This window comes from Nerophis ophidion, linkage group LG03 (assembly GCF_033978795.1).
Source record: "Nerophis ophidion isolate RoL-2023_Sa linkage group LG03, RoL_Noph_v1.0, whole genome shotgun sequence".
Classification (NCBI taxonomy): Eukaryota; Metazoa; Chordata; class Actinopteri; order Syngnathiformes; family Syngnathidae; genus Nerophis; species Nerophis ophidion.
In genome coordinates, this window is record NC_084613.1 from 4296637 (window position 1) to 4309657 (window position 13021).

The window sequence follows — 13021 nt, forward strand, 5'->3', positions numbered from 1 at the left end:
GTCCCATGAGACGTTGTCCTGCAGCCACCGGAGGTTCTGATAAATGTCTCATCAGTCGCCACGCTGACTTTCAAGACGACATAACCATACCGTATGTCAAAGAATCGCAGAAGCAATACAACAAGTCATGAAAAAAAATGAAAATAATCGCAGCACTGAAACCTGACAAAAGGACAACATAGAACAGGATATCCGTTACAAAAATTGTATGTAAATTATCCAAAAACTTCCCACTCTCTGAGTTTCCAGTGAACAGATGAGAGCTGTCTTTGTTGCACCAAGCAAAGTCTTGGAAGATTCCGCTGTGTCCGTTGGAATGAGACGGGAGGAGTTATCTATTGTCCTCAAACACCTGCCGAAGCTGAATTCAGGACGAGCCCAAGCCCGAGGCATCATTTTCTTTTGTCTTCAATGTGACCAAAAACAATGACTGTTTACATAAATGATAAATGGGTTGTACTTGTATAGCGCTTTTCTACCTTCAAGGTACTCAAAGCGCTTTGACACTACTTCCACATTTACCCATTCACACACTAATGGAGGGAGCTGCCATGCAAGGCGCTAACCAGCACCCATCAGGAGCAAGGGTGAAGTGTCTTGCTTAGGACACAACGGACGTGACGAGGTTGGTACTAGGTGGGGATTGAACCAGGGACCCACGGGTTGCGCACGGCAAAACTCCCACTGTGCCACGCCGTCCCCATTTATGTTGTGACGTGCTGTTGCGTAAACAAATTGAATATCTAAATAAAAGAGGAGACGTAAACCTTTTTCGTCAGAGCGTGGTGCAGGACTGTACAGAGAGTACAGTGGCCATGTCTTTCCTCAGATCTGAGTCTAAATTGAATTCTGTCTCTCTTTGATTCCTTGCCTTTTGTCTTGTTTAATAGATGTCATCAGTGTTTGAACCTGGCAATATCCTTCCATTTTCAACTGCTTGTCCCTTTTGGGATCACATGGGCTGCAGGAGGCTATTTCGGCTGAATTCGGGCGGAAGGCGGCGTACACCCTGGACAAGTGGCCACCTCATCACAGGGCCAACACAGATAGACAGACAACATTCACACTCACATTCACACACTAGGGACCATTTAGTGTTGCCAATCAACCTATCCCCAGGTGCATGTCTTTGGAGGTGGGAGGGGCCTATCCCCAGGTGCATGTCTTTGGAGGTGGGAGGGGCCTATCCCCAGGTGCATGTCTTTGGAGGTGGGGGGAAGCCACGCAGTCAAGGGGAGAACATGCAAACTCCACACGGAAAGATCCCGAGCCCGGGATTGAACCCGGGACTACTTCATATTGTGAAGCACATGCACCACCCCCTGTACCACCGTGCTGCCCTCGAACAGGATGATTAAAAATATAATTTTTGAAATGCCATGCAACTCATTTAAGAAGTCAAAAGTGTGAGAAACAAAGACATTTAACTCAACAAAGAGGACAGAGCGAAACCAAAAACAAAAAGCAAATTAGGAAAAATTAAAAAAGGGACATATGTTATATTTTCAACTTTTGACATTGTTGTTCTAAACGTTCTACATCCCGTGGAAGTGTCATGTCGTGAGGCTTTTAACTCGGGTTGTGATTACAGATGCCCGATAATGGCTTTATCGCCGATATTGTCCAACTCTTAATTACCGATTCTGATATCGACCGATATCGATACATACAGTGGTGGAATGAACACATTATCATGCCTAATTTTGTTGAGATGCTCAGCTGGATGCATTAAACATTGTAACAAGGTTTTCCAAAATAAATCAACTCAAAAAATGCCAACATGGCACTGCCATTTTTATTATTGAAGTCACAAAGTGCATTATTTTTTTTAACATGCCTCAAAACAGCAGCTGGGAATTTGGGACATGCTCTCCCTGAGAGAGCATGAGGAGGTTGCCCAGGGAGGTATTTAGGGGCACGTCCGACCGGTAGGAGGACCACGGGGAAAACCCAGGACACGTTGGGAAGACTATGTCTCCCGGCTGGCCTGGGAACGCCTCGGGATCCCCCAGGAGGAGCTGGACCAAGTGGCTGGGGAGAGAAAAGTCTGGGATTCTCTGCTTAGGCTGCTGCCCCCGCGACCCCACCTCGGATAAGCGGAAGAAGATGGATGAAAAGACCTCCAAATTCAGGACAAGCTGTGTTTTAAAATTTTGATTTCTATTTACTGTTTTAGTTGGTTTTACCCTTTAAAATAATTTTTAATCCTATTTATTTTATATTGTTTTTATATGTTTTTGTTTTGTTTTTATTCAGTCATTGGTGGCGCTCAAGATAGTATTGGAATATTCTTTTTAATATTGTTGTGCGGCACTTTGGAAACATTTTGTTGTTTAAATGTGCTATATAAATAAAGTGGATCAGGTTGGGTCTTGGGCGCGGTTCCAACAGGACAATGACCCCAAATCCACCTCAAAAGTGGTAAAGGAATGGCTAAATCAGGCTAGAATGAAGGTTTCAGAATGGCCTTCCCAAAATGTTAGAATCATTATGTATATATTATCACACGACTTTGATGTTTAAGGGCTGTTGCTATAATTATTATCAATTGTGCTGAAGTGTTTTTTTTTCCTTCTTTGTCTGTGCAAAGCTGGCAATCCAAAAGATTGCAAGCCAGTCTGGTATCAGTGTCTGTGTCCAGGAACGGCCTGCTGACTGCCTAGGATGAACACCGCCATGACTGAGACAAGGCGATATCACCAGCGTCAATACATTTGCATTTTTGTATAATCATATATTGTGTCTAACTGGAGTTGTCGAGATTACCCCCCTTCCCTCAGCGACCGCTTTAGTGATATAATAGGGACCTCCCAAATAAATAGAGGAAGCACGCAACCTGGACTTTTAGAAGGTAGTTTGGATCTGTAACTAGAGTACAGCCTCAAAACACGTGTCTCTTCATTGAGCCAAATTGAACTCTTGTCTCTGCGTGATTCCTTGCTTCTCGTCATCAGTGTTTGAACTTCACACACAGCCCTGACTTAAACGTGTGGACAATGCTGAAGAAACAAGTCCATGTCAGAAAACCAACACATTTAGCTGAACTTCACCAATTTTGTCAGGAGGAGTGGTCAACAATTCAAGCAGAAGCTTGTGGACGGCTACCAAAAAGCTACCTTATTGCAGTGAAACATGCCAAGGGACATATTCGATGACATCTGGATGTTGTGCTTACTTGACTGTGATGAAGCTGTGAGCACTCAGGTGGTTTCTCTTCATGGTCTTCCGTCTTCACCGAGACAACAGTCAGTGGAAACTTGGTGAGATCAGCCTCCTCCTGCCCGAGAAGACACTCTTCCTCCTGAGTGATCCAGAGCTCCTCCTCTTCCTCTTTAATGCGGGGGGGCTGTGGGTCCTCCTCTTTCTCTTTCACATGAGGGGGGAGTGGGTCGTCCTCTTTAATATGAAGAGGCTGCTGCAAGTCTGTAAGATAAATAAGAAAATAATGTTAAAGTCCTACTGAAAGCCACTACTAGCCACCACGCAGTCTGATAGTTTATATATCAATGATGAAATATTAACATTGCAACACATTCCGATACTGGTTTTTTAGTTGACTAAATTACAATTTTAAATTCCCCGGGGGTTTCGTCTTGGAAACATCGTGTAATGATGACGTGTACGCAGGACGTCACAGGTTTTTAGGAAGTATGAGCGCTGCACACACACACAGCTAAAAGTCGTCTGCTTTAACGGCATACCGTATTTTCCGCGCTGTAAGCCGCACCTAAAAACCAAACATTTTCTCAAAAGATGACAGTGCGGCTTATAATCCGGTGCGCCTTATATATGTATTAATATAAATATTTATTTTCATAGAGTTTAGGTTTCGCAACTACGGTAAACAGCCCCCATCTTTTTTCCCCGTAGAAGAGGAAGCGCTTCTTCTTCTACGGTAAGCAACCGCCAAGGTAAGCGCCCGCCCCCGTAGAAGAAGAAGCGCGCGGCTAATCCGATTCATTTCATTTGTGTGTTTCTGTAAAGACGACCACAAAATGGCTCCTACTAAAAGACACGCGTACAACGCAGAATTCAAACTCAAGGAAATAAGTCACGCAGAAGAACACGGAAATAGAGCAGCAGCGAGAGAATTGAACATAAATGAATGAATGGTGCTTAGGTGGAGGAAGCAACAAGATGACCTGCGCCAAGTAAAGAAGACAACACAGAGTTTGAGGGAACAAAGCAAGATGGCAACAGTTGGAGGACAAACTGGAACAGTGGGTAGTTGAGCAGAGAGCAGCAAGCAGAAGTGTCAGTAACATCAATATTCCAATGAAGGCAACAGTTGGAGGACAAACTAGAACAGTGGGTAGTTGAGCAGAGAGCAGCCAGCACAAGTGTAAGTAACATCAATATTCCAATGAAGGCAACAGTTGGAGGACAAACTAGAACAGTGGGTAGTTGAGCAGAGAGCACCAAGCAGAAGTGTCAGTAACATCAATATTCCAATGAAGGCAACAGTTGGAGGACAAACTAGAACAGTGGGTAGTTGAGCAGAGAGCAGCCAGCAGAAGTGTCAGTACCATCAATATTCCAATGAAGGCAACAGTTGGAGGACAAACTAGAACAGTGGGTAGTTGAGCAGAGAGCAGCAAGCAGAAGTGTCAGCACCATCAATATTCCAATGAAGGCAACAGTTGGAGGACAAACTAGAACAGTGGGTAGTTGAGCAGAGAGCAGCAAGCAGAAGTGTCAGTAACATCAATATTCCAATGAAGGCAACAGTTGGAGGACAAACTAGAACAGTGGGTAGTTGAGCAGAGAGCAGCCAGCAGAAGTGTCAGTAACATCAATATTCCAATGAAGGCAACAGTTGGAGGACAAACTAGAACAGTGGGTAGTTGAGCAGAGAGCAGCCAGCAGAAGTGTCAGTAACATCAATATTCCAATGAAGGCAACAGTTGGAGGACAAACTAGAACAGTGGGTAGTTGAGCAGAGAGCAGCAGGCAGAAGTGTCAGCACCATCAATATTCCAATGAAGGCAACAGTTGGAGGACAAACTAGAACAGTGGGTAGTTGAGCAGAGAGCAGCAAGCAGAAGTGTCAGTAACATCACTATTCCAATGAAGGCAACAGTTGGAGGACAAACTGGAACAGTGGGTAGTTGAGCAGAGAGCAGCAAGCAGAAGTGTCAGCACCATCAATATTCCAATGAAGGCAACAGTTGGAGGACAAACTGGAACAGTGGGTAGTTGAGCAGAGAGCAGCAAGCAGAAGTGTCAGTAACATCACTATTCCAATGAAGGCAACAGCGCCAGCAAACGAACTTCACTTGGATGATTTTAAAGGTGCTGCTTCTTGGTGTTTCCGGTTCATGAAAAGACGCAATCTCTCCATCCGCACACGGACTACTATTTCACAGCAACTGCCAAAAGACTTTCAAGAAAAGCTGGCTACTTTCCACGCATATCGTAAAAACAAGATAGCTGAAAAAAGATCCGGCCAGGAAGACAGGATTCATGGAACTGCCGGACAACAACAGCGACACTGACTCTGATGACTTCGACGAGACGGATGCCATATTGGCCCAAATTTTTAATTCAGACACCGACAAAGAAGAATTCGAGGGATTTATGGATGAGGAATAACTTCTGAAGGTGAGCTTTAAATGTTTATTTTGTGTGCTGTGACATTAACGTTCGAGCAAAGTTGAGTTATTGATGTTGCTATTGCTCTGCAATATTTTGAGTGTTACTATTGTTTGGTTTGTATTATTAAAGTTTGACTGACCTATCCGACTGTTTTTTTGACATTCCCTTTAGCGCAGCGGGGGCGCGGCTTATGACCCGGTGCGGCTTACAGGTTTACAAAGTTTTTAAATATGCCATTCATTGAAGGTGCGGCTTATAACACGGGGCGGCTTATAACGCGGAAAATACGGTAATTCCACAGTATTTTGGACATCTGTGTTGCTGAATCTTTTGCAATTTGTTCAATTAATATTGGAGAAGTCCAAGTAGAAAGGTGGAGTTGGGAAGCTTTAGCCTTTAGCCACACAAACACACGGGGATTCCTTGTTTAAAATTCCCGGAGCTGAAACTTTACTATGGATCACAGCGGGGTCAAACAGACATGAATCCCAGCCGAATGTCAACCAGCAGGCTTCGGTGAGAAAATTGTGGTTAAAAAGTCGCTTCTTACCGGAGATCAGCTGAGCTTGTGTCGTCCATACGTCAAGACCCCCGTGGACGTACACCTCCGACTATCAGGTACTGTTAAACTCACTAAAACACTAGCAACACAATAGAAAGATAAAGGATTTCCCAGAATTATCCTAGTAAATGTGTTTAAAAAAATCGGAATACGTCCAAATGCTATCGCGTTTTCTTTTTAACTCTTTTTTTTTTTCTAGTCCGTCGCTATCAATATCCTCAAACACAAATCTTTCATCCTCGCTCAAATTAATTGGGAAATTGTCGTTTTCCCTATATTAGTTAAATAATCCATCCAGTCAAACATTTATCAAGCTGTTCTTATTCAATAATAGTTGATCTGCCCTCTGTCAAAATGATGCCTCATTCTGAACAGATCAAGGGCGGTTTAGCTCGGTTGGTAGAGCGGCCGTGCCAGCAACTTGAGGGTTGCAGGTTCGATTCCCGCTTCCGCCATCCTAGTCACTGCCGTTGTGTCCTTGGGCAAGACACTTTACCCACCTGCTCCCAGTGCCACCCACACTGCTTTAAATGTAACTTAGATATTGGGTTTCACTATGTAAAGTGCTTTGAGTCACTAGAGAAAAGCGCTATATAAATATATTTCACTTCACTTCACCTTGTCCGTGGTAATAAGCTGGCTCAATTTTCTCACCGTGTCAGTTCAAGAAAACTCTGGATTTTTTACATTTTACTGCTATATTAGTTAAATAATCCATCCAGTCAAACATTTATCAAACTGTTCTTATTCAATAATAGTTGATCTGCCCTCTGTCAAAATGATGCCTCATTCTGAACAGATCAAGGGCGGTTTAGCTCGGTTGGTAGAGTGGCCGTGCCAGCAACTTGAGGGTTGCAGGTTCGATTCCTGCTTCCGCCATCCTAGTCACTGCCGTTGTGTCCTTGGGCAAGACACTTGACCCACCTGCTCCCAGTGCCACCCACACTGCTTTAAATGTAACTTAGATATTGGGTTTCACTATGTAAAGTGCTTTGAGTCACTAGAGAAAAGCGCTATATAAATATATTTCACTTCACTTCACCTTGTCCGTGGTAATAAGCTGGCTCAATTTTCTCACCGTGTCAGTTCAAGAAAACTCTGGATTTTTTACATTTTACTGCTATATTAGTTAAATAATCCATCCAGTCAAACATTTATCAAGCTGTTCTTATTCAATAATAGTTGATCTGCCCTCTGTCAAAATGATGCCTCATTCTGAACAGATCAAGGGCGGTTTAGCTCGGTTGGTAGAGCGGCCGTGCCAGCAACTTGAGGGTTGCAGGTTCGATTCCCGCTCCCGCCATCCTAGTCACTGCCGTTGTGTCCTTGGGCAAGACACTTTACCCACCTGCTCCCATTGCCACCCACACTGCTTTAAATGGAACTTAGATATTGGGTTTCACTATGTAAAGTGCTTTGAGTCACTAGAGAAAAGCGCTATATAAATATATTTCACTTCACTTCACCTTGTCCGTGGTAATAAGCTGGCTCAATTTTCTCACCGTTTCAGTTCAAGAAAACTCTGGATTTTTTACATTTTACTGCTATATTAGTTAAATAATCCGTCCAGTCAAACATTTATCAAGCTGTTCTTATTCAATAATAGTTGATCTGCCCTCTGTCAAAATGATGCCTCAATCTGAACAGATCAAGGGCGGTTTAGCTCGGTTGGTAGAGCGGCCGTGCCAGCAACTTGAGGGTTGCAGGTTCGATTCCCGCTTCCGCCATCCTAGTCACTGCCGTTGTGTCCTTGGGCAAGACACTTTACCCACCTGCTCCCAGTGTCACCCACACTGCTTTGAATGTAAAAATTAGATATTGGGTTTCACTATGTAAAGCGCTTTGAGTCAATAGAGAAAAGCGCTATATAAATATAATTCACTTCACTTCACCAGCAGCAGCAGTCAGCCCCCAACTCCCCCCCTGCCCCTGAATCAGACCCACTGCCCCCACATAATAATAATACAAAATAGAATACATTTTACTACAGTCTCAAAACAATACAAAGATGAAGGTCATTCATTAATAAAGTCATTTTGAACAATTTTAATGGTTTAAAAATGAAATAGAAGACATGCAGTAAGAACAGAGGACAAGTTAATTGTCGTTTTCCCGGTCCGAATAACTATTTTTGTTGTAGGCTCCTACTAAAAACACACGTGCGACGTCATCGTCTGCGACTTCCAGTAAAAGCGAGGCTTTTTCAGGAAGTACCAAAAGTGGCAAACTTTATCGTGGATGTTCTCTACTAAATCCTTTCAGCAAAAATATGGCGAAATGATCAAGTATGACACATAGAATGGACCTGCTATCCCCGTTTAAATAAGAACATCTCATTTCAGTAGGCCTTTAAGTGATGTAGCTAAGATAGGCTCCAGCGCCCCTGAAGGGAATACGCGAAAGTAAAAGGATGGATGGATAATAGAAAGACTCTTAACTGATTATGTGTGTGTTGTGTATGTAACTAAACTAAAGAACCAATAAAAACAACAAGTTTATTTTGTCCTAGTCCAGGGTTAGGGAACCTATGGCTCACTCTTTTGATGACTGCATCTGGCTCTCGGATAAATCTGAGCTGACATTGCTTAACACGATAAGTAATTAATAATTAGGGTCCTTGGCCCATTGCAAAGGACTCCACAGGAGGGCCAAGGACCCTATTGAAACTGGTGCGTTTTATTATTATTCCGCACCTATGCGCTGTAATTTGACCCCCTTAACATGCTTCAAAACTCACCAAACTTGGCACACACATCAGGACTGGCAACAATTGCGAGCTGATAAAAAAACCAAACCCCAAAACTCAAAATTGTGCTCTAGCGCCCCCTAGGAATACAACACAGACAAACTGCTTCTAGGAAGAAAACAAAGACAAAACTGCTTGTAACTTCCGGTAGGAATGTCAGAGACATGAAACAAAAACCACTATGTAGGTCTGACTTAGACCTACATTTGAATAATTAACATACTTTGGCAAAAATCAACAGGAAGCTAGATATTTTCCCTTCAATACAACAACTGCATTACTTTCACAATGCATTAAATGGTGGCAGAAAGGCGTCTTCAAGAGTGGGTTTTGGGGGCAGCAACCCAAGGCACGCTCGCACCTTCGCACCCTAATTTGACACCCTTAACATGCTTCAAAACTCACCAAATTTGACACACACGTCGGTCTGGCATGCCTTCCCAACCAAACCCCAAAATTGAAAATTGCGCGCTAGCGCCCCCTAGGAAGAAAAAAAAAAAAACAGACTGCTTGTAACTTCCATTAGGAAAGTCGTAGAGACATGAAACAAAAACCTCTATGTAGGACTGACTGTGACCTAGATTTCATAATTTTACTTTCTAGGTCAAAAATCAACAAAAATTTTGCTAAAACCCATTCAAAGCAAAATTTTCGCAAAAAATGCTACTTTTGCCTCTTTGAGCTGTAATTTGACCCCCTTAAAATGCTTCAAAACTCACCAAACTTGGCACACACATCAGGACTGGCGAAAATTGCGATATAATGAAAAAAACAAATCCAATAGCGCAATTTTTGAATAAAACACAGCAAAAACTGCTCCTAGGAAGAAAAAACAAACAAAATTGCTTGTAACTTCCAGTAGGAATGCTGGAAAGACATGAAACAAAAACTTCTATGTAGGTCTCACTTAGACCTACATTTAGATAATTGACATCCTTCGGCAAGAATCAACAGGAAGTTAAAAATCACCCCTTCAAAATAAAAGTTTGGTAAAAACCCGTCACCTTTTTCAAACGTAAACTCCTCCGAGTGCGTTTGTCGTTTCGGCTTCAAACTCGCACAGGAGAGACTTTGAACCCTTCTGATTAAAACTATCCAACAAAGTTTTGATTACTGCTCCAGTTTTTGATTTTACGCGCCTTCAAATAACCCCTGCGCAAAGTTTCCTAAAAAATGTCATTTTTGCCTCTTTGAGCTGTAATTTGACCCCCTTAAAATGCTTCAAAGTGCAAGTTAAAGCTCTACTATGCAAAGCGAAAGCCATTTATCAACAACATCCAGAAACGCTGATCTGTAATTTGACCCCCTTAACATGCTTCAAAACTCAACAAATTTTACACACACATCAGGACTGGCGAAAATTGCCATCTAATAAAAAACCAAACCCCAAAAGTCAAAATTGCGCTCCAGCGCCCCCTAGGAAAAACCCACACAAAACTGCTTGTAACTTCTGTTAGGAATGTCGTAGAGACATGAAACAAAGACCTCTATGTAGGTCTGACTTAGACCAGGGCTTGGCGGCGGCCAAAGGCGGACACGACCAACGCTGCTTGCAGCTTTAATTCCACTTGTATTCACAATGTTAAAAATAATGTTCAAAATATAAAACATTCGCATGCATTTTTATGTTGAAGAAATTGCATTAATGGTAAGAAGTAATTGATCTATTATTGGTTAGTGTGGGTCTTGCCCTCCAGGGGGTTCTTAAGACCACCAAGCACCGACATGAGAGCCTGTTTCAGGGTTACTATATTGTTTTATTATTCAATAAGTCTCTCAGTTGCTTTCCAGCAATTGTCTTTTTCTCTTTGCTTCTCGCTCGCGCTCTGGCTCCAGCCCCAACCCCGTCTCTCCTCCTGGCTGCTGATTATAACATTGCGACGGGTGATTAGATAACAAGGCCCAGGTGGGCCGTCTACGCACCTGTCGCTGATTTCGATTGATTGATTGATTGATACTTTTATTAGTAGATTGCACAGTACAGTACATATTCCGTACAATTGACCACCAAATGGTAACACCCCAATAAGTTTTTCAACTTGTTTAAGTCGGGGTCCACGTTAATCAATTCATGGTACAAATATATACTATCAACATAATACAGTCATCACACAAGTTAATCATCATAGTATGCACATTGAATTATTTACATTATTTACAATCCGGGGGGTGGGATGAGGAGCTTTGGTTGATATCAGTACTTCAGTCATCAAGAGAGAAAAATGGACATTGAAACAGTGTAGGTCTTATTTAGTAGGATATGTACAGCCAGCAGAGAACATAGTGAGTTCACATAGCATAAGAACAAGTATATACATTAGAAGTACATTTGAGTTGTTTATAATCCGGGGAGATGGGATGTGAATGGAGGAGGGTATTAGTAAAGTGTTGAAGTTGCCTGGAGGTGTTGTTTTAGAGCGCTTTTGAAGGAATATAGAGATGCACTTACTTTTATACCTGTTGGGAGTGCATTCCACATTGATGTGGCATAGAAAGAGAATGAGTTAAGACCTTTGTTAGATCGGAATCTGGGTTTAACGTGGTTTGTGGAGCTCCCCCTGGTGTTGTGGTTATGGCGGTCATTTACGTTCTGGCACTAGTTTGACATGTACTTCGGTATCAAGGAGGTGTAGCGGATTTTATAGACTAGGCTCAGTGCAAGTTGTTTGACTCTGTCCTCCACCCTGAGCCAGCCCACTTTGGAGAAGTGGGTTGGATTGAAGTGTGATCTGGGGTGGAGGTCTAAAAGTAACCGGACTAGCTTATTCTGGGATGTTTGGAGTCTAGATTTGAGGGTTTTGGAGGTGCTGGGGTACCAGGAGGTGCAAGCGTCATCGAAGAAGGGTTGAATGAGAGTTCCCGCTAGAATCCTCAAGGTGCTTTTGTTGACCAGAGAGGAGATTCTGTAGAGGAATCTCGTTCTTTGGTTGACCTTTTTGATCGCCTTGGTTGCTATTTTATCACAGGAAAGATTAGCCTCTAGAATGGAAGCTAGGTAGGTGGTCTCATCCTTCCTGGTGATAACAATGTCACCCACTTTTATAGTGAAGTCACTGACTTTAAGAAGGTTGATATGGGACCCAAATAGGATGGATTCCGTTTGACCTAAGTGTATGGATAGCTTGTTGTCAGCGAGCCAGGTGCAAATAGGCCGGTCCTGGCAACACCCCGCTTCGCTGCAGGCCGACAGGACACGCCCCCTCCACAGTTAGCGTCAGGATAACAATGTTATTACAAAGAATAAGAGACCTATTATACTCTACAAATGTTAGTCTTACCTAAAAATGCACGCGTTTAGTTGTGTTCAGTGTTAAAAAAAATATTACATGGCTCTTACGGAAATACATTTTGAAATATTTGGCTTCTTGGCTCTCTCAGCCAAAAAGGTTCCCGACCCCTGTCTTAGTCACTGAAATAGCTTCAAATCAGTCCAGAGAGTAAAAAGATAGGGCTTGGAAGTTTGACGGTAGAAATGAGCAAATATCTGTAAGGCTTTTTTTTCCGTGTACATGTTGGTTTATGGCCCTGCGATGAGGTGGCGACTTGTCCAGGGTGTACCCCGCCTTCCGCCCGATTGTAGCTGAGATAGGCGCCAGCGCCCCCCGCCACCCCAAAAGGGAATAAGCGGTAGAAATGGATGGAGGGATGGATGGATGTTGGTTTATTAGACACAGGCCTTATCTCTAAGCTTAACTTTCAGAATCAGAATAGTTTTTATTGCCATTGTTTGAGACCTCCGAGTCCGAGTCCGTGGTTCTCGCCCGGAAAAGGGTGGAGCACCGGGTTAGGAAGAAGACCCTGCCCTAAGTGGAGGAGTTCAAGTACCTGGGAGTCTTGTTCACGAGTGAGGGAAGAGTGGATGGTGAGATGGACAGGTGCGGCGTCTTCAGTAATGCGGACGCTGTATCGATCTGTTCTGGTGCAGAAGGAGCTTTGCCTTCCGGCTCAGCTCTCTTTCCTCCTCTCTAAGGTTCTCATAGTCATCATTGTCACCGACGTCCCACTGGGTCATTATTGTCACCAATGTCCCACTGGGTGTGAGTTTTCCTACCGAGGATGTCGTGGTGGTTTGTGCAGCCCTTTGAGACACTAGTGATTTAGGGCTATATAAGTAAACA

General features: G+C 43.2%; 1 protein-coding gene across 1 annotated transcript in view; it reads right to left on the reverse strand.

Moving 5' to 3' along the window:
- The window catches only part of LOC133548993 (zinc finger protein 771-like), a 28767-nt gene that overhangs the window by 11452 nt on the left and 4294 nt on the right, over window positions 1-13021 (reverse strand). The window contains exon 2 of the mRNA XM_061893991.1: window positions 3176-3423. Coding sequence (XP_061749975.1) covers window positions 3176-3423 — 248 coding nt within the window. The remainder of the gene's footprint in view (window positions 1-3175; window positions 3424-13021) is intronic.